At 34.4% G+C, this 21,952-nt stretch overlaps 1 protein-coding gene across 32 annotated transcripts in view; it reads right to left on the bottom strand.

Annotated features, from left to right (window-relative positions):
• The window catches only part of LOC105195981 (voltage-dependent calcium channel type A subunit alpha-1), a 189,278-nt gene that overhangs the window by 45,048 nt on the left and 122,278 nt on the right, over nucleotides 1-21,952 (bottom strand). For 22 of the 32 annotated variants that reach the window (XR_005575934.1, XM_039455446.1, XM_039455449.1 and 19 more), the window contains 14 exons: nucleotides 16,551-16,674; nucleotides 15,890-16,284; nucleotides 11,657-11,760; nucleotides 10,267-10,422; nucleotides 9,797-10,017; nucleotides 7,797-7,900; nucleotides 6,728-6,843; nucleotides 6,246-6,305; nucleotides 5,470-5,571; nucleotides 4,822-4,842; nucleotides 2,343-2,555; nucleotides 1,712-2,139; nucleotides 900-1,207; nucleotides 237-431 (listed from right to left, as the gene is read on the bottom strand). Coding sequence is in view for 31 of the 32 variants with exons in the window: in XM_039455446.1 (XP_039311380.1) it covers nucleotides 237-431; nucleotides 900-1,207; nucleotides 1,712-2,139; nucleotides 2,343-2,555; nucleotides 4,822-4,842; nucleotides 5,470-5,571; nucleotides 6,246-6,305; nucleotides 6,728-6,843; nucleotides 7,797-7,900; nucleotides 9,797-10,017; nucleotides 10,267-10,422; nucleotides 11,657-11,760; nucleotides 15,890-16,284; nucleotides 16,551-16,674 (2,547 nt within the window). In the remaining variant the exon portion in view is untranslated. Of the gene's footprint in view, nucleotides 1-236; nucleotides 432-899; nucleotides 1,208-1,711; nucleotides 2,140-2,342; nucleotides 2,556-4,821; nucleotides 4,843-5,469; nucleotides 5,572-6,245; nucleotides 6,306-6,727; nucleotides 6,844-7,796; nucleotides 7,901-9,796; nucleotides 10,018-10,266; nucleotides 10,423-11,656; nucleotides 11,761-14,926; nucleotides 15,028-15,889; nucleotides 16,285-16,550; nucleotides 16,675-21,952 lie in introns of all 32 variants that reach the window. The other 10 variants (XM_026133416.2, XM_026133415.2, XM_039455462.1 and 7 more) reach the window with 6 other exon arrangements.

The following is a 21,952-nucleotide window of genomic DNA, read 5'->3' as shown; positions in this document are numbered from 1 at the left end:
ATGAGAAACAATCTTGTTGAGATAAAAAAACATAATACACGTAATAGAATATTAAAATACAATTAAAAAAATATCAAAGTAAAGAGATAATAAATAGACCATACGATTGCTAATATAAAAATAAATCAGATGTCTGCTGCGCTTTTTAATTCATGTGCAAGTATAATATGATAATATTCATTAAGGTGTTTAATATTCTTGGAGAATTGCAGAGCGATTAGATTATTATTACTTACGGATTCGTAGGGGACAGTATAAACATGGAGGAGTATGGCAGCATTGGTTTTGGTCCCGTATCGTCGTCTTCATCATGCCTCCTTTCTTCGGATGTCTGGGTTTCGACTCTTCCGTCTCTGCTGGAAAAGACGAGACGTCGTTCTCCACTTTGTGCCTCTCCGTCAGTAACGCTTTTTATATTTTTTAATCTACATCTGTGTATTATTGATTTTTCATTAAATAATTACGAACAATTGCTAATAATTAATAATCAATCCGTTTTGATTATTGGTTGATTAATTTGGTGAAAAATTAAGATTTGCACAAAATCGCAAAATTTATGTCAAAGTTTCTGCGAAAAGTTCTATCTCACACAGAGATTACGAACAGAAACTCTAGTTTAAGAAGAAACGACTTCTTGCAAATTTTATCAGCGCGTCTCCTAAATTATTCTTAGCTGCAAAATGTCGGAAACATTTTTCTGCTGAGAATATACGCGAGAATATTATTTCAAGTAGAAGATCTTCCACAAAAAAAGAACATCATTCACAATATTAATCATATTAATCATAAAAAATTAATGACTCGCTGTGAATGATATATTATTTGCTACAAGTACGACGAAACGTTAAGAAGGGATGAAAGTTTCCATTAATATTGTAAAAGAGAAGAAAAAAACCTACAAATTCTGAGTTGGACTTGGAGGGCAGATTTCAACCCTCGGTGCACCACCGTCTCCGGGCCTCTGCAGCGACTCGATCTCCTTCTCGAGCTCTTGCAGCTGCTTCTCCTTGTCCTCCTCCTGCTGTTCCTCCTCGGCTGCGCTCAGCTCTTGCGCATTCGCGAGATTGTCGACGGCGATAGCCAAGAAGACGTTCAGCAGGGTGTAGTTACCGAAAAGCACCAGCACAATGAAGTAGAGCGAATAGCCCATGCCCTGTGACTCGATACCCTTGTACATCACTTCGTTCCAGTCTTCTCCAGTCAGGATCTATCATCATCATCATCATCATCATCATCATCATCATCATCATCATCAATTAGTAATCAAATATTCTATTGTTTAATCTCAAGTGTGTTTACTAAATTGTTGTCAAATATTCATTTTAAAAAAATTGAATTTTTTTATTGTTTTCTAGATAATGTATATTTACTTTTAATAAAAAATTCAATTTTTATTGCATTTATAAAGTACACGAATTAGACTTCTATGCTTCGTATTTATCTATTTATATTATAAAGTATTGCATGTCATATATCGTTTGTCTTTCAAAGAATAGCAAAACTATGGGGTAAATACTTTTCTCGTCAACTCCCTCTTTTTAATTGAAATAATAAAGCATGTACGACGCAATATAAAATTTATTAATAAATCGAGCACAATTTATACAATATAGCAAATAAAAGATGGATCATCTCTTCAAATATTTTCAGATTTAAAATTCGACTTGAATATTTATATATTAGAATCGTAATAATAATCAGTTGTACTCACTTGGAAGACAGTGAGTAGTGCGATGGGAAAGGTGTTGAAGTTAGTGGGTGGCGTGCCCTCCTCGAAATTGAATTGGCCGCCGAACAGCTGCATACCGAGCAGCGCAAAGATGAGGATGAACAGGAAGAGCAAGAAGAGAAGGGAAATGATGCTGCGCATCGAGCTTAGCAGCGATATCACGAGGTTTCTCAGGCTCTTCCAGTATTTGGTGACCTTAAAAATTCTCAGAAGTCTAAGGGCACGTAGGACGGAGAGGCCGAAAGAGCCGGATTTCAACTCGGACCAGATCACCTCGAAGATCGAGGCTGAGATGACGATGCAGTCGAAGCGATTGAAGCTCGATTCAAAGTATGTGCGAGGACCGAGCGCGTAGACTTTTATGAACATCTCCAGCATGAAGAGAGCCAGGAACACAAACTCTGCGTAGTCTGTGAACAAAAACAAATTTTAATTTCAAAACTCTTTTCTCGAAGAGATTTGATCTTTTTAGACTTTAGACAATCGACAATCAGTTTTTGTTACGCCAAAATCGTTGACTATCCTTTTAGTAAATACTTTAGTTTGATTAGTAAAATTTTTACATAGGCCATTAAATAGAGTAGCGATTAAATTAAAATTCTGTAAAACTCACAGAGGAAATCGGTGAGCCATTTTGGCTGATTGTAATGCTCAACGGCCACGCAGACGGTGTTGAAGAACACAAGAATGATGACAAACCAATAAAATTGCTGCGACTTGACGGAACTACGTATCCAAAACCTGAGCCTTTTTTCGGCCCGCCAGAACTGTAGGCACGTGCCCTGTTTCTTCACCTTCGACTTGAAGTAGGAGGATCTCGAGAACCCTACAAAGTATAAAATACTTCTTTAGCGCAAAATACAATCGGGATGCTTAGAAAGCTTAACATGTTTTACAGACCAGTCGATTATTGATTGAACGGTATCGTATGTAATTTTATTTTGACGTAAATTATATAATTTTTTTTTGACTTTCGAATTTTCCTTATATTACTACGTCTACGTCTTCACGTTTCGTGCTACTTGCTAAGAAACAAAATATGCTAAACTATTTTTGTGATTATGACTTCAAGGATCCAGATCATATGATCCAAAGTATGACAGTCTATATTAACTTAAAATCCTTTTGAGTCTTTGAACATTGCGAATAATGACATTCTTGTGGAAGTTTTAAGGAAAAAACGTATATTACAAAAATAAGTTCTGGAATTATTTTGTACATCGACTGGGGAAAAGTTAAAAAAATTATTTACCTCTGATTCAACAAAAAATATAGATATAAAAATATACACATAACGTTCTATACTAAATAAACTCTACCAAGCGATTACGACTATTGTTTGGCGATGCGTATATGTTATGGCTACTTAGTTGCTATGTGTGAATGACGACAGGCTGAGATTAGCCTATCTATCATATTCTATAGGATAGGATTCGTACACTACTCAAGGGATTCAGTGTTTGCTGTTTACTAAATACTCTACTGTTCTGTCAGTATCAACTAGCTAAAATTATAACCGCATATGTTGATATAATGAAAACATTAATCAGTATTTCACCATCACACGGTACATTTAAACAATGTAGAAATATTTCCGCCGGAAACATTAGCACTTACCCGGATGAAAAAAAATTCTCATAACATCTCATAATACTTTTAAGACTTTTATATTTTAAACTTGTGAAAAAAATTACTTCTAAAAATTATTTTAAACTTTTTCAGATTTTATAAGTTTTCTTTTTAAATTATAAAATGAGAAATCTTAGAATATTTCAAAATTTATATAGGGGATTTCAGAAAAGATGTAAACTTTTTTATTTCTAAAAAATGTTTCAATTTCAAGTAAATAAAAAATAAAATATCCGAGAAATTTTCTAGAAAATTTATAGAATTATACAGAAATTCTGAAAATTTCTGAAATTTAAATTAAAATATATAAAATATATAAAATTGCATAGAAATTATGAAAAATTATATGAAGAATTTTTAAAATTTTACCAGGATAGTGAGGACATTATTAATCATTTATAAAAATTTATTACACAGAAAATGAAAGTTCTTATACACTATTATTAATATCGTAAAAAAATTTTTTTCGGATGTTGAAAGATTAAAACGTCGGACTAATAGAAGTATGACTTTTATTTTTCATAAAAAATAATTACCTATGTTTATCATGTACATTATTTTCTGATTCGATTGTCTAGAAAAAAATTTATAACAATTGTTTGTGCGAATGTTTCCGATCTCAAAGAAAATCTAATATTATATACCGTCACACCAGCTAATAGAAGCAATACACCTAAAAAAACAAAAACGAATTAATCGAGTTCTCCGATCTGTCTCTCGCGCAAGGTTCGCGTGATCTCGAGTGATACATGTCAGCCATAAAATCAGCAGTGAGTCGGTTCGAACAATTACTTAGAATGCAATAATTACATTCTCTACCACGAGTAATCATAGCCTGTGATTTTAATACTAAAAAAAGTAAATAATATAATCTAGCTATGCGACGAACATATTTCGTCTGATTGTGTGAATTATTGCCAGTTTATATAATACATAGGCGCGAGCAATATAATTTTGTATGTATTAGGATTTCGACAAGATTTTACGTATACTACATAAAATTACATAACAAATAAGCTCTTCAACTCAAGTAATAACGTTTTTGCAAAAAAGATAGATATTTGAAATTATTATCTTTTAAAGCTTATATTATGCGATGGTCAGGTACTCAAATAATATGTACGTTCAAATATCTTTAGCCAGAATTAGGGCTGCCCATACAATTATTTAGATCCATTGTTTAATTTATTAAACTACATTTTAAAGATCAATTCTTGCATGTTAAGTGCAATAAAGTACGATAATCCTGTATATGTGAATAGGCATCAAGTGATTTATTTACCAAGCGATAGTCCGAATCTAATGTACTTGTGATCATGTACATTACTTGTACGTGTGTGTATTATCAACGAAAAAAATCTCTCAAATAAAAATACAAAAATAAAACAATTAATATATTACGAATACAGCCTTATTTGATGTAGCTCTTTGCAAAGAGTCATGGCATTCACGGTTGTAGTTACCTTTGAGCTTTTTCTTAGGCACTGAAACAAGAGGAGCATCTGATAGCGTGTGTTTAGAATATTCATCGTCAAAAATTAGAGGAAGGTAATTTTCAGCGTCATTTTTTTTCCTCTCGACACAAAAAGATAAATCAGGCATAAATTTACAAAATGTTAACAAATACGTCGATGAATATGAAGATACGCTAACGTGCCGATAAATGGAGAGAAAAATTTTAGAACAAGAGAAAAGGCAAACTAAAATCTCGAAACAACGATTTCCTTCGCATCATATAAATTTCTGAAAATTTATCGCATTGTTTTTATATTCTCTACAAAATTTAATCAACTAATTTTACGACTAACAAGAATGTAATGCTAATCATAATTTAATCATTTCAATTTTTGTAAATATAATTTTTTTTTTAATTTTATTAAATTTGTTTTTTGATTGCTTCAAATCGCTTTTAGAGAAAATCGTTGATTGACATAACATAGGTTCTGACTACTAAGAAATTGTGTAAAACCCTTACTACTTGAACTTGGTCTCGATTTCGCAAGTTCATTCAAATATTCTGAAGAAGAATTATCAACTTGAAATATAAAAGAGGGGAACAGGAAAAAGAGAATACTCGGCACAACTGGACGAGTTGGCAAAATACAACTCACCATCGTCCTGGTCGTCCTCGCCTTCTTCCTCTTCTGTGTCGGTGCTCTTGCTCTTGCCGAGATTCTTTAGTTTTTTCTTTTTTGCCGCTGCTCTTCTTCTTACTGCGTAAAACAAAGAGATAGATGAAATTAGCAAATCTCTTTTATAAATAACGGTCTAATTAATTATTTATTGAATATGTAAATTTCATTCGACTCATTTCCGACTGAAAAGTAGATAGAATTACGAAAGAATCGTATTTACGAAATGGGATTATACATTACGATGTATTTTATTTTGTAAACTAATTTGCGTATGAATTCTATTATTATTAGTTATATTTTTTTTCAATTTAAATACAATTGCATGTAAATATCGATTAGATATCACGATAACTTTTAGAATCTTATAAAATACTATTATTTAAAATTTATATGTAATATATGCGAGTATTGCTCCGGAAAAAAAGGGTAGCTTGTTATATATGTAAAAAGCGAAATTGAAATCAATAATCGCCAATACCATTAAACCAGCGCGTTATTACATAAAGTTAATTAAAATTACGAAACGTGAGGATGCCGCGTTTCAGAATTTGGCATCTAATGCATTTCTAACGAAGAAAAAGGAAATTAAAATCCATTTGACTGTGTCGAAAGAAAACGAGTGAAAGTGCAGCTCGGAGCACTCTGTATAAATATGTAAAAGCACGTTTTGGAGATACAGCTCGCTTCGAAAATCTTTTCAACCTTATGGAAGTGAATATTCATGACGTCGATATATGTTACGTTATATGGACCTTCTAATATGTGCATTTTCTCCTCTTCCGTAGTCCTTTCTTCGGCGAGTATCACCTCCTCTGAAAAGTAAACATTACGTATTAATAATAACTGATTTTACGTGCATTATTATATTTTTATATACGCGCAGGTGCGATGAGAAGCGGCTCGTGCAGAGTCGTCTAGCTTACGCAGTGTAACTGACAATGAGTTGTAACTCTTGCAGGTATACTGTTTACGAAATAAGTGAATTAAAATAGATCGATAAAGGAACATGTTTGAAAGATTTCATATTTAATAATTGCTAAAATTGCAGAGCTCAGATAGAAGCTTTATAAAATATACAATACAGTTACTTTTTCCTGCTGTCAATTTTCACTTATTCTTGAGATATTATTCCACACGCAATGCTCTATTATTAGATTTTTTTCGGTTTTTGCAAAACGCATTCCTATTCGATCCTTTTTAATTCATGTGTTTTTTCTACGATAATTAATCTAACCTGCTTTGCAGATCCAATTGAGGTAACAATTCAGTTCGCGTTCAAGCTGCTGTTGTCTTCGCAACTTCAGGAAGGACTGCCGGTTCTCCACCTTCTCTCTCTCCTTCGCAAACTCTCTACAAGCGTGATACAAATGAAATTGCAGCTTACTCAGGCGCATAAAAGCTGAGTTTAGCGCAGGATTCTCTGGCATTCTGCCATTAATATTCTAGCGATACTGTTTAACAAATTAGCGATATTTACTTATTTAAGGAGAATACCGTCGGAAGTATTAAAAAAAGAAATGATTTTTTTTCTTTGCGAGATACTATCATAGATTTTTTTCAAGTAGCTTACGCCAAGGGAGCTATGTACCATACGCGAGTTCATGATGAATTTATTATTATTATTATTAACTATTTCCTTGCATACACGTTACTTTTTCTTAACTAAATATTTAAAATATGTAGCATTAATTAAATAGACGAGCTTAATAATTTACGTTTCTATGCATATAAAATTTGCATCGTATTCTCATCGCGTATTTAGCACTTACATTCTGAACTCTTTTCATTTATTAAAAAGCAATACGCAATGTTACATACAACGTTAACTGCAAAAATGATATATGACAAATTAAATTAGTAATTTACAAATTAAGAAATGTATAATAAATTTGTTTAACAAAAGAAATAATTGATACTTAAAATTATAAAATAACCGTTAAAAAATAATGATATATTTGATTTATTTTATATTTCTGGATACGACAGTTGTGCTAAACACATTAAAAGAATACGGTTTATCGTACACTAATGTTAGGCAACGTGTACTAATTGAAACCTGCTTGAGTGATCCACTTTAAGTAGGAACTGAACGCAGTGGTGAATAGTCGTTTGTTCTTTGCTTTCCGATAAGCCGCCCGCCGTTCGACGCGCGTTCTTTCGTTAGAAAACTCCCTGACGAGGAAAGAAAATCGTTCTGAAGTAATGGACCTCGCGATCTTGCCGAATCGGAGACACGATTGTCGCTCCAGAAATTGTCTCTGGATGGAAAGGCCGCGGTATTCTCTCGGAAGGGACATACTCACCCGCTCAAGACACCGAGAACTAAGTTCAGCATGAAGAATGATCCGAGAACGATCAATGGTATAAAGTAAATCCAGTTCCACCTGCTGCCAAGAGCGTCATTCGTCTGCAAATTTGATCAGAATCAATATGAAGAGAGCAACGTCGCGTGCGTACATATGCACCGGTTTTACAGCCGAAGGTATATTAATTAACGGCAAAAGAGCGCTATATGCGATACACAGAGGCACTGGCACTGAAATCTCGATTCGCCAAACACAACGCGATAAATGTGATCGTCCGAGAGTGATGGCTCAAATTTATTTATCGTTATTCGATAATATTAATTTCCTTTTGCAAAGAATTTTATTCAACACGAAAGGAAGATCTTGTCTAAAAAAAAAAAAAAAAAAAATTGCAAATTGGAAATCCGACGATCACACTTACACAAGACAACATCAGCTTTATACAACTTCAATATCGCTGAAGGTAACCCGTGGAAAAAGAATAGAATGAAAGAAACATGCCATTTTTAAACTGGCCTGAGACTACTCGCTACATTCCTCTATTCGCTACTCGCTATCTCGAAGAGAAAAACCTACAGATTTTCAAATATTTAACACGCTGACTGCCATGGCCACCTGTGACCGGCGCTACCGAAATATTTTCAAAGATTTAAGGAAAATAAATGCTATTTAATGCAATTTGCGATGCATTTTGCAAATACAAAAATATTGAATAATCAGAAATTGTTGGACAGTAATATAAAATTAAAAGCCCGTTGGGTTGAATGTACTGTGCATGAGAATATAGACTATTTAATCATAAAAAATATTTTATCATTATACGATTATGAGAATGAGAATGCTCGATATATACAATAAAACTCACGGGGCAGGCAACGTGTTAAATTAAAGTACGTCAAAATTTATAGTTTTAAAACTATGCTAAGTCGAAGACTAATACTAGTTTTATAGAAAATCTCCAAGTAGTTGAAGCATGTGGCATTTTCTTCCGACTGGATATTTTACCACGGGCTACCCTATTACAAAGGTCGATGAGGCAAGATTTTTTGAAATTTCATTAAACAAATAACAATTAGTGATTATGTTACAGCCGGTGGAGTTACATCGAAGGATTTTGAAGTGATCTGTTGCTTGTAGTAAAATATTTAAAAAAACCTTCCGTGATCCGTCGACTGAACATTAACCCTTTCGTGACCAGTGAGAAAAATAGGTTCCACTGGTAATTCTTTTTCATTACGCACTTAGCTTTATTCTAGCGCTAAGAAGCTAAAAACTTTTACTGAGTTCTATTTCTAAGAGAGCTAAAAGAATTTAATTCTGTCACGAAAGGGTCAAGCACAAAAAAATACAGTTAACATCAAATATTGAAACATCAAAAAAGAGGGCCGGTATTGACAGTGTTATACTGAGCAAGGTAAACATATATACGTCAGTGTTAGCTGTCCGCAAGGCATTCTTTAATCCGAAAGCCGGCATGTTCGGCTAAAGCCGAACGCAGAAAGGAGGCGAACATTTAATAAGTACATCGAAGTAGTAGTGATTGATCAACATTAATTGCGAAAGAGGAAGAGAGACACTTAAAAGCGGATAGAAGGAGATACACGTACCGAGACAGTTTGATAAGCACGATATCTTCTCTCTTCTAGAAGGGGGTGATTTGACGAGGGAAAGAATTATAGTTTAGTACAAAAATGCGATACTCAAATCGCGAAGCGGTTGATAAGGGATTGATAAAACAACATTCTACGGAACACAGAGATTTGAGAGTAATCGCTATCGTACCTTTCGTGAAATAATACTGAGTATGGGGCAAATCGTGCGCGATAACGAGAGGACGATATTTTACAGAGAGAGAGAGAGAAAAAGGGAAGAGAACGAGCGAGAAAAAGTGAAAGAGAGGCAAAGACAGAGAAAGAAAGAAAGATATACGATAAAAGACAGAAAAAGAACGAGAGAAAAGAACTTTTTAACACTGAAGAACATATTTCTTGCTTTACCCAGTACAATATGGCAGTCCAGCCCTCCATAGTGATACACTGGAAGACAGTGAGCATGGCGAATCCGATATTATCGAAGCTGGTGATGCCCGAGTTTGGTCCCTCCCAGTGATCCATGCATATCGAGATGTTCGGCTTGCACGTATGGGCCCCGCCCGGGGCATTATCTTGGCTGCCTGGGATACACGGGCTCGGCAGCTCGCCCTCCTTTTCGATTACATCTGCAATGTCCAACATTGTAAAGCGTCTCGGATAAGTTAACGCCAGGGGCGCCTGAGGAGCCCAAAGATGGAAACATGTAATTTTGAAGTAATTATCAACATAAATTATATTTTCATACATTTCAAGGTTTTCGCAGATCTTTCAATCCTTTGTGAATAAAGAGTATATAAAATAAGGCAAGTGATATTGTGAACAATGTGCTGCACGATAATTCCTAGAAGGTTGGCTGAACCTTCGAATACACTCACTGGTGTCCTCTATCATGTAACACGTTTTATGCAGGGTTCCCGAATAAAACTCGAGGCCGATGATGGCGAATATCACGATGGCGAAGAGTACCAGCAAGCCGATCTGCAGAAGCGGCGCCATTGCCTTGATGATAGACTTGAGCACCACCTGAAGACCTGTTCGCAAAAGAAAAATCAGCGAGGAGTAATTAGGTCCAACCACCGCTCCTACAAGTGATCAACGTGGAATTTTATGTTTTGGCACAATTGTGTGCTTATTATCTGTTGCTCGTTGCCCGAAAAATTACACATTATTTTTTTATTTATTAAATATAAAATCAATATTTGTGACAAGATCAATATCTAGTAAAGAAAAACAATAATGTTCTGTTTGCTTTTATATGGCAATTATAATGATCTAGTGTTACAAATGTACTAAATAAAAAAGGTTATTGTATGATTTTATAATACTTTTATAAAAATTATTATAGATTTTATAATTATTTCATCTCGAAATTAATTTAGAATCAATTAAAAGCAAAAGATGTGCATTTGATGCCATTCGAAGTGATTCTGCGATTAGGATACCTCCGCCGCATCTAAATACAAAACATCGAACTCTGAGTAGTAGCTATCTGGGCAATACTACTAACATAAAACAATCTAATTTGAAGAAAGCGTTCTACGAGGAATAGATAAATATATTTGCGATTAAATGTGACTAATTCTGATCTACTTGACTTCACATATCTGTCAATTCGCTTCAAATCTTGCCAAATCTATGTGGCCACTATATTCGAGAAATAAGATAATATTCTCGACGGCGGATCGTATTCGATCTTCGAGGTACACAAATCTCAGACACGACGAAGTCTCGAGTCGTAAGCATCCATTATTCATTATCGAGTGAAGTTTCTCGGGCAACGGGATCGCATTTTTATCGCACGTTTAGCGCCAAATGTAATCATCTGAAAGAGACATCTCGCGTTTGAACTAATTTTCCAAACTGATATTTCTATTATTCAATGTGCATACATAATAGCAAGAGAATAAAAAAGATAAAATGGAACAACGCTAAGTGTGCTCTTAGCCCGCACTCACACCTTTGCGTAGCACCGCGTGATATACACTCGACAATGATTCAATCAATCGGAGTGAGATTACCGTATTTACAAAATGATTCGTACGATTCGTTTAAATAACTTTGAAAACAACTATCCGTGCTAGATTCGAGGTGTGAATACGAGCGCGTCTATTTCGTGCGCTATTTACGACGGTCTCGGGGGATCTCGTTTATACAACGGGGCTCTCCCGGCAACGCGAGACTCCTTTGGATTTTCTCGAGCCGAGCATAGCCCCGTGTCCCAAAGATCCGATCGCTTTCCAATTTGTACTCTGGTGCGCTACTCACTCGGTATGCCGGAGACAAGTTTGAGCGGTCGCAACACGCGTATCGCACGCAACGTGCGCAGATCCATATCCAGGTGTATGCCTTGCGAGAACGCCGTGACGATCCTGCCCCAAAAACACACACACCCCGCCACACTTTACTACTTACTACTCTATTACACTAATACTCACGCTACTCTTAAGTACTACGTCCACTAGATGAAACTATATGTGGATGGGCTATCGTTCTTTCTAACTCAGGGAGATAATGCTATCGGGACGAACGGACGGAATTTTTCTATGTGAAAGATCAAAGAACTCTGGTGAATTAAATCTTGAGAGACTGCAAAATGGATACAAATAGTTATTTGCAACAGAATCTCCGCTCGTGATGAATTCCAAATGGATCTTGTAATTTAACATGGAAGTTCAATATTTAATTTCAAACGTATAAATATATATTTTTGAAAATTTTAAAGAAATTAAGAAGCAAGAGGAGTTTCATTTTATCGCAATTAAGTCAATTAATTTGTATATTTTTTCAAACTTTGTAGATTCTGCAACATATAAATTTCAATTTTTAAAAAATTATAAAATATGCGACTTTATTTTTTTTTTAATGTAATTAGTTATAAAGAAACTTTATTTAAAGTATCGGTATGCAAAAACAATTTTATGCCACATATATTGGTATACGATAATAATTTTAAATTACATAAATTATTAATATTGCGAATAGTTGATTTTCAAGATATAAGTCTATCTGAGGGAATGTACTTTTCTCTATTTTATAAAACTTAATGCTTAAAAATAAACGGTCTGACAGAATAGGGCAATGCTCTACTGAAAAGAGCGCCGCGCAGGAGTAGGATCGATGTATAGGTGTTTAAACGTATCTATGTACGTACGTACACTCTCTAGACTATGTAAAATACTGTATATCTAGGTTTAGGAGAATGTGAAATGTTGGAACGATAGTGATAGTGGCTATAATCACACCTAGACTCGCGGCGCTAGTTTCTCGAAGATATCAGTTCGCCGTACGGTCATCGACCGCCGCTTTATCTATTTCTGACTCTCGTCAATAGCAGAAGCTTTTCAAAAAGATCCTCGATATAGAAGAAATATAGAGAGACGTTAGATCTCTTCCACATTATTAGACAAGAATAATGCGAAACTCTAAAACTCGATATGTTGTTTGTTATATTCTGTTTTAACATAAACAAATATTCTCGTTTTAATAAACTTCAATGAAATTTTAAATAAATATATGGATTTCGAGTGTCAAAATGATGCAAAACAAAAACAGAAAGTACTGTACATTAAATCTTTTTTTTTATTTCTTTTGTTTTACTAGATTTAGAAAAAAATAATTCAATACTTGAAAGTATTTCAATAATTTTCAATCCTAATTCTAAAAAAAAATAGAAAACATAGATTTAATTCAATTCTAAAAATAGATAAGTGATGAAGATTTTAAAAATAAAGAAATGGATTTCTACAATAAAATTAAATATCTGAGACTAATTAAATTCCGAGACTTTAAATACGATTCTACAAATGTGAATTCTGCTCTATTAAAATGACAATCGAACGCTACAAATGGTAAACCTTGACTATATACCTAATAACGCTAATAACGAAAATTGTCAATAAATTGACAAAAGACTGACTAGCTTGTAATAAAATCGATAGAAGCACAAAGAGCTAGTCCTAACAACGGAAATTGGGAGGATGATCATCTTTTAGAACTATGAATACTCGCCAAGCAACGGTCTGTCGTTAATTTCTAAGCGAACAGATTTTCACAAGTAACGGGTTCGCTGTTGAACTCATTATCTGCTCTAGGACACATATTCACTCAACAATGTATAGTCTGCTTTATTATTTAGCGTTACTGTAGCTAAAGATAGCTAATCGCTAAATATAGGCACCACTTTGTGGGTCATCACGTTTGTGTGTGTGTGTGTGTGTGTGTGTTTTTATCCCTTTTTCCCCCTGTCCACCTGTTCGTGAGTGCGCATCCTCGGCGTACGGAATTGGAGACGATTGACCCCTCCCCAAATCGTTATTGCTTTCGAAAAGAAAGCATACTTTCGAAATACACCAGCTACTAATAATGAGTAAATAGCTTCTCGTACGATCCAAATTACGTCCTAACACTTAGAGGGAATAACAATTAATTCCAATCTTAAATTGGTGATTAACGAGTTTGGACTGCTCTCTACGTATTCATTTTTCTACGCATACAGAACGAATTAGAATATTGTAAGTATCTAGAAAATACAAGAAAAACTAACATGTTATCTCACCTATATTCTATATTGTTGCAAGAAAACACAACTATGCGACAACTATTTTCATCACATTTAGCGACTGTTATCATTATATATTCTTTTTCAAAATTTTGTGTATTATGTGCTATTAGTAAAAATTTAATTTAAAAAAACTTAAAATTATATTACACTAAAATTATATTAAAAATATTTTACGTGTTTGACGTAAAAATCTAATTACTACAATTTTATATGTAAATTTAACATTTTCACTCAAAGAATTTTTATTTATATAAACGGCGTACTTACGTGTAACTGTACATTTTTCGAATTTATAATGTTTAACGTAACAAATTGCAGATCTAACTGATCATAAAATCTAATCGCTAGTTCACGCAAGTGAATCACTCTATGAAGAAAGTAGAACATACGTAATATATGTAAACGAGACACGTAGAAACATAAGAGTAGACACACAGAGAGAATTCATATATGTAAATATATATAATTATCCAACAAATATCATTAACTGAAATAGCTTTACCCATCATCATCTCTAACTTTGTCAACTGATCTAAGACACCCATAGCCTCTAAGCGAAGATTAGTAAAAACGACATGATATTAGGCAAATAGAAGACTAACGCAGGAAACTAGCAGGACGGGAACTAATAATATGTAGATATATATAAACAAGTTCAAGTCGATGCTGCTCTCGCTTGCCAGAACTAGAACGTCGTACCAGGTGTAACTAAAGCAGCGGAAACGGCCGAAACTGAAGGGATTGAGCTAAGTTTCGGCGCCGAAGAGACATTTAAAACTATGTTTGTAACTATTGAGAACCGCACACAGATTGTCAGGAGATACAACGTGGAGGGAAGAGGAGAGCGAAGGGAGAACGGAGGGGGCTGGTCGTTTGCTGCTCGACTTGTTAGCTCGACTCGTTACTGGCGGGAATTCTTTCTTTGGGTGTTTGTTAGTCGCTGCTGTTCTTTCGCAGAACTCTGTCTGACTCACTTGGAATTTTCGAAACCAGCTTTAGCGGTCTGAGGACCCTGAAGGAACGTAGCATACGCAGGTCGACGTCCACGTTTGTTTCGGCGAACACGGTCATCGACCTAATCCAAGGATTACTCTAGAATCTATCTGACCAACGAGTATGGCGATCGGCGTGTTTCCTTAATTCATACGGCTGGAGAAGCCAGTTTTCGGACTACATTGCCAATGTCAAATCAAAATTTTTCAAAGATTACATAATAACTGCATCATTGCAAGACTTTAAAAATATGTTTAATTAAGCTTGTGTATCAATTCTTAATAAGTCTGTTATTATATAAAATTTATGCTATTAATTTCGAATGCGACATAAATTTAAAACCTCTTATTGTTCTTTTTATCATGAAGATTTCAAAATATGTGAAAATTCTCCTATATTAAATACAAGTTACTATTTACGCCTGGAAAGCATAAAGTGTCTCGTTTAGCAATGTTAGTCAAACCGATTCCTCCAATATCTTGTTTCCTCATAAGGATGGTAATTAGGGAAAGAGGTTTATTTTGTCACCCGCTTCGGCCGCAAATTAATTAATGGGCGAAACAATGTTTGTCTCTCTTGAATAATCAATATTAATGATCTCTATCCTACATCTCTGTCCTATATCATTTACATTACATGTAAATGATATATATATATATGTATATATATGTATATATAGGAAAATGCAACAATATGTTATGAGTTTAAACGAAAAAGTCGCTTGTTCTTTTATATAAACATTGCGATGGCAATATTATTTTATGGGATTTTTAATAATCTATAAAAAGAAATGATAATCTGAGAAAGTGTCTTCTTTCTCCAAGAATACATAAAATGTTTGGCGAAGTTGCTGATAGAAGATTCGGGGGAAAAACGAGGAGAAAGAAAAAGGAAAAGTAAACGAAGAGGAAGACTTTACTGACAAATAAGCGTTCGATTCTCACCCGGTCACCACGACGAAAAAGTCCATGATGTTCCAGATGTTGCGCAGGTAGGAGCCGCGGTGGAGGACGAAGCCGAGGGCGAGGATTTTGAGGCTCGCCTCGACGCAGAAGATCCCGAGGAAGTAGATCTCCGTAGCCTCGAGCTTCTGTGCGAGTATGGTCTTGTCCTGCTTCGGCAGGTGCTCCTCGAGGGCGAGGACCACGCAATTGGCGATGATGGTGAGCAGGACGGCGTACTCGAAGGGCGGCCACTCGATGATGAAGCGCGTGTGCTTCCGTATGCAATTATCCTCCGAAAGGAGGAACAACGATGTGGTGCCCTTGCCGCCTCCCCCACCGCCACCCGCCCCTCCACCCTGATCCCGGCCTGGCGCCATGTCCACCAGACCAGGTACCTGAAAGCGTCGATATTCTATTCGAAAAACCTATTCGAATAGGTTCCACCTCGAATACGGATTTGTGATAGGCTGGCTGATGCATGGGAAGAACGGTTTTGCCAAAATATTATTTGTTTTCAATAATAATAAGAAAATTATTATTGAGAGACGAAGACGATTGATTCTACGATGATTCTAAAGCTGTAGAATTTAGACTAATGAATCACGACATTTCGTATCGGGGATAACGAAGACGAGAATAATAATTGACAATTGTCACTTGCCTCCCCTCCGAAGCTAGTCCAGTCACCGAGACCACTCCTCAATCCGGCCAACCTCGACCTTCTCCCGTAATACTGGCTCGCGTGTCCAGGGTCCCTTTGTGCCGCCTCTTGCGCTGCTGCCAACCTGTAACCGACAGAGGGATAAAAGGGGTCAGTGGCTGGCTGCACATTGGAGCAATCTTCCGATCGGGGTTACTCGCGTGACACACGTCAAATAACGATGAACCGTGAACCGTACCACGCTTTCTACAAGCGAAACAATCGCCTGCGGATTAATTCTACCTCGAATGAGAATAATCTAACGACGCTTTAATCCGAGGGGGATGAAAGTATGCGATCTACGGTTTATCGATAAGCCAGCTATGATTAAAAAATGGATTGATAAGTTCGAAATAAGTCAGATTTCTTGACACTTGTGTATCTCCGTTAATTATCTATTTAAAAATATACTTTTAATTAACTCACATATTCGCTAAAGTGTAACAATTGTAAAGTGCTTAAATTAGTATAAGATTAAAACTTTGTTAAAAAAAAGGAAGTATTACGACCAATTTACATTTTATTTAATAATTTTATTAATGATCTGTATTTTATATTGAAACTAGAACGACTATGTATTCTCGTCAAAGTATTGTTTAATAGATTCTAGATTTATTATGGCATGTCATCATGATATCAAAATGATATGAAAATGATGGAAAAATCTTGATTAAAAGTCACTTTTTGATTAATTACGATTCACTTTAATGTCATTTTGTCGTTGTTTCGCTGGGGTGTAATATGATACGATGTAAATTAGCAGCTGCGTGCAGAAACCTTGCGCAAGTACATCCAATGCACCCAAGTGCATTTTATCCTTGTTTAATATTTGATAAGCAACAATGATAAAATGATATCTCTAATGTTTTCGAACGCAGCCTTTTAAAGTGACAATCAATTTATCAAAGAAATGTTTTGATATAAAAATCTCGAGCTTTCTGTGCTTAAATTAACAAAATGCTATGCTATTGAATAATTTTGCATAACTCAAAATATGTGTAGCCAAATAAAAAATTAAATAACAAGAAAAACTCTTGAGTGTACCTACATCCGTGTGATAATACGCTCGAGTTTAAAAACAAGGAGAAAATATGTATAATTAAATGTTAAAATGTACCTTAAAAAAGTTTCGAAAAGTTCAAAAGATACCTTATAACAGTTGTCAGCTATTAACATATTAGCCACTACATAACGACAGACAATTAAACAAACGAGTCTTTAATAAGTAATTACTGGTAATTCGTTACTTAATGACGGAGATAATACGGTTGCTCATTATTCCGGTAAAAATTTTTTTCAAAATTTCTGTATAATTTTATAACTTTTTCAGATATTTATACGAATTGGAACACTTCAGAAATACTCAAAAAGTTTACATCTTTTCTCAGAATTTTTCATATGTTAATTACAAGATATCCTAAAATTTCAAACATTTTTTGTTCCATAATTTCTGATAAAATGTTACAAAATCTAAAAAGTTGAAAAGTTTTTTTTAGAAATATGGAATAAGAAATCTCAGAATATTTCAGAATTTATACGTATAAAAAATTCTAAGAAAAAATGTAGACGTTCTAAGTATTTCTAAAAAATGTTGGTATAAAAATTATGAGAAAAATTTTTACCAAAATATACCTACACAACCCGTAATACTACTTTCTCTTTCATCACATATTATTTACTGACAATCTTGCTTATTTTGACTTATCTTCAATCAGGATAAGTTAAGTCAGTAAATGATATGTGATAATAATGTTCTAATAATTAAATCAACATTTTCTGATAAAAAAATTTAATAAAACAATAGAGATCAGGACTTTTATATCTTTTCAGAAACAGTATAGATTATATATTAAAAACCATTCTCGTTTGCTTATTTACAGCTAAATATAAATTAACTATCACCTGTAGTAAACAAATCTTAAAATTAGACAATTACATTTAATACTGATACGTAACATGAAGCTATAAATTTATCAAATTTAATGTTATATCACACCTATATATATATTTATTAAAATATTATTTTCTTAACTTAATAAACTTTGATATAATTTTAGAAAGACTCTCGAAATTTTCTTCTTAAAATGCACAGCGTACATTCACGTATCACCAAAAATGCACAAAGTGTGCGGAGAATTTCGGCAGAATTATTCAAGCAGATGCCAGATCGCGGGCGATGGCTCAGTGAGATTGCATGAAACAGCTCGTTAATGGCGGACGGAGGTGCATAATGCGGCAGCTCCGGCTTCAATTAAGTGCATTAGCCGAGACTTTTGCGACAGGCGGTCCGTATATATGCACTCAGGTGGCTCTTCTCCGCGCACGATAGAGGCAGAAAGAGAAAGAGAGAGAGAGAGAGAGGGTGAGTGAGTGAATGAGTGGCAATCAAGGCACATGGTAATGCAATAATTCATAGCAAGAATCTCTTGTCGCGCGTTGCATCCTCACTCCCGTATAATGCAAATGCGTTAGTACGCATGGCGATAACAAAATTGTCATATCTCAATCCAAAGAGAATGCAGAGAGAGAGAGAGAGAGAGAGAGAGACCGATCTATTATCTATCTGTGATAAATATTCCTTATGCGATACGTGTGTCCTAAATTTAATGCAAATACTTTATTTTAAGATAAATTTAATTAACATTTAAGCTTCATTAATATTTTATGTATCGTTAATTTTATATTTCACGTTTTATTCTATACATTTTAAATAAAAGTATTTAAATTACACATTATTGACTTTAATTGATTCTAATTTTTGAATTTTATTAAGAAAAATGTATTTTACTGAGCTTGTTAATTGACCCTAATTTGATTAAAATAGATATACACTTTTATTTCTATTTCTTCCTTATATCCTTTTATAATGACGTCCAATCACACAGAGGAACTTTGTTCAAAAGTTTTCAGATATCTGCCGTAATGTTTCACGTAATGTTTAAAATAGAAAATAAAAAGGAAATTAAAAATGCAAATACAAATAAAGCTTAAAAAGATTCTTAACAAATCCTAAACTAACTTAAATGAGGATAATTTTCTAATCATATATTTATTATATAAGTGGCATATTCAGTAAACAGTACAAATTCACTTGTCATTCTTCACAAAGTTTGATACTGAATTTGTACAACGCAAAGGAGTCTATTCTCAATCGATCGTGAGATGAATTTGGAATGCTTAACAAAAACCTTTAAAAAAATTATTTTGAGAATCTCGATATTAATTCAATTCTGTTTTTAACAAATCATAAAATATCGAACTAAAAATAAAATTTTTTAATTTTTAGAATATTTAATTAGTATATAAAGCAAATAAAAAAATCCAACATTTCAACAAATGTAATAATTTATGCAATAACAAATAAACAAATATTTTTTTTCCCTGTAATTATTTTTACATTAACTTTAAAGAAATTTCAGTATTTTAATCATGAATTATTAAAATTAAAAATTTGATCATATCATAGGAAATATTTACTAAGTTAATAAAAACGTCTGCGGAAGAAGTTTTTTCATCGATGTCGCTCAGAAATAACCTGTGCATAAGATACAGATAAAGTTCCGCGATTTGTCTCGTAATCACGACATTCCATTTAGCCGAAGCGGCTCGAAGGAAAAAGTTTCGCACGGCAAGATCGTCCGATTTCGTGTACCCGGGGAATCGAATTGTACGGATAGCAAGCGCGAAGAGTAGTGTCTGCCAATTTTATCAGTTACTTCCACCGCGCCTTTTTTCCGGCTTTACGATCCTTCTCTTTTTCTACGGCCATGTCCAACCGACAAAGCGGCACGGCGCCAGCGAAAAGTACTCACAAAAATAGTTATAATGCCAGCTGCGATAGCATTGCCAAGTTTAAAAATAACACGGATCGTTTCGAAAATAGTTTTGAATAAAACACTCAGGAAATCGCGTTATCTCGCGATCTTTCATAATTTATCACTTGTTGCTTAACATCTGACCAATTTTGCATCCCTCCAATCAAGAATATTGATTGTATTGAATATTTAAATCATTGGAAAATTACTATCTCCAAATGCGATGGATTTTAATGTCGATTGTGTTAATTACTCCAAATATAATCCCTTTTGTCTCTCGAGTGACTGTACGTTTGTTGGAAATCATTCAAAGTTACGGGCATTGCTTTTTTTTCTATATCCAGAACTAAATTATACACGACGAAGTTTGTATAAGACGTTAAAAAAAAAATAAACATAACTGGCAGCAATTGTTGCTCGTGTTCTTGTCCGTGCCTCAGCTCCGTGCCTCAGCCTAACGTCGCTGAATTATTGAGAACGGGACAGGAATAATTGATCCAGTTTGTTCTGTAACGGCGGGATCAATACTACTCTCGAAAATGAACCGCCGGCTCGTCCGTGTGTCTGTTTTACAAGGACGCACGCCGTAAAGTAGAGCAATATATGTAATGGAAGAATTCAATTGCGATCATACAGATTGTTACATCAGCAACAAGTATAATTCTTCGTCGATTAGTTCGATTTAAGTTGATCATTAATAAAGTAGCGAAATACGTGCTTCTCTATCTCACTGAAAGAATTAGATTGCTTTTACTTTTATTATTCTTCACAATTACTTCGCTAATCTCTAACCTTACAGAATTTATATAATAAATAAAATCACATTTTATTCGTAATCTTTCTTTCTCGACAAATTCTAGCGAATCACAATATCAAAGTAATTTAGAAAAGAAGTTGTTGAAAAACTAAAATATTTATTCCGATACGTTCAACTAAATATTGAGTTGGTTTAGTTAATTCTTGATTAAAAAATGTTAATGATTGACATGAATGAATTATACCTTTTTTTGTACAAGTAAATAATTGTTGAATCAACTCAATGTTTAGTTGCACGCATCAGACTAAATATTTTAGATTTTTTTTAACAAATTATTTTTCTCAGAGTCATATACGTATTTCCATATATTAAATTACAAAAGTACATTTTTTTTTACACATACACGACATAATTAATACTCAAGCCTATCACGTTACCGGAATTTGATATTGTCATGTCGTCGTAATTATTAAATTCCGGTACAGTATCCTCGGATGACGTTTGTTTGCGACTGCCGCGATAAAACAGACGCAGGGATGGTCCTGCACTTGCAAGATGCGGATTGCCGCATGCGGACGAGGATTCTCGCGAAGGTTAATCGCGATTCATGCAATAACGTTGTTGCAGCGCGCCGCTGCACTGCCGGGGCGCAGTTTTTTGCCGGTTAGCAAATAACGATGGGACGCGAATCGTGCCAAATGTTCGTGTTACCGGACGCTCCTGTTTTTCGTCGATAGTAATTAATACGTGCCGAGCGGAAGCCCGACCGCATTTTTTCACCCATTCATCTG

The sequence above is a fragment of the Solenopsis invicta genome, chromosome 12, assembly GCF_016802725.1.
Source record: "Solenopsis invicta isolate M01_SB chromosome 12, UNIL_Sinv_3.0, whole genome shotgun sequence".
Taxonomy (NCBI): domain Eukaryota; kingdom Metazoa; phylum Arthropoda; class Insecta; order Hymenoptera; family Formicidae; genus Solenopsis; species Solenopsis invicta.
The sequence above is the reverse complement of the archived record's forward strand: the minus strand, read 5'-3'. Positions and strand labels throughout refer to the sequence as shown.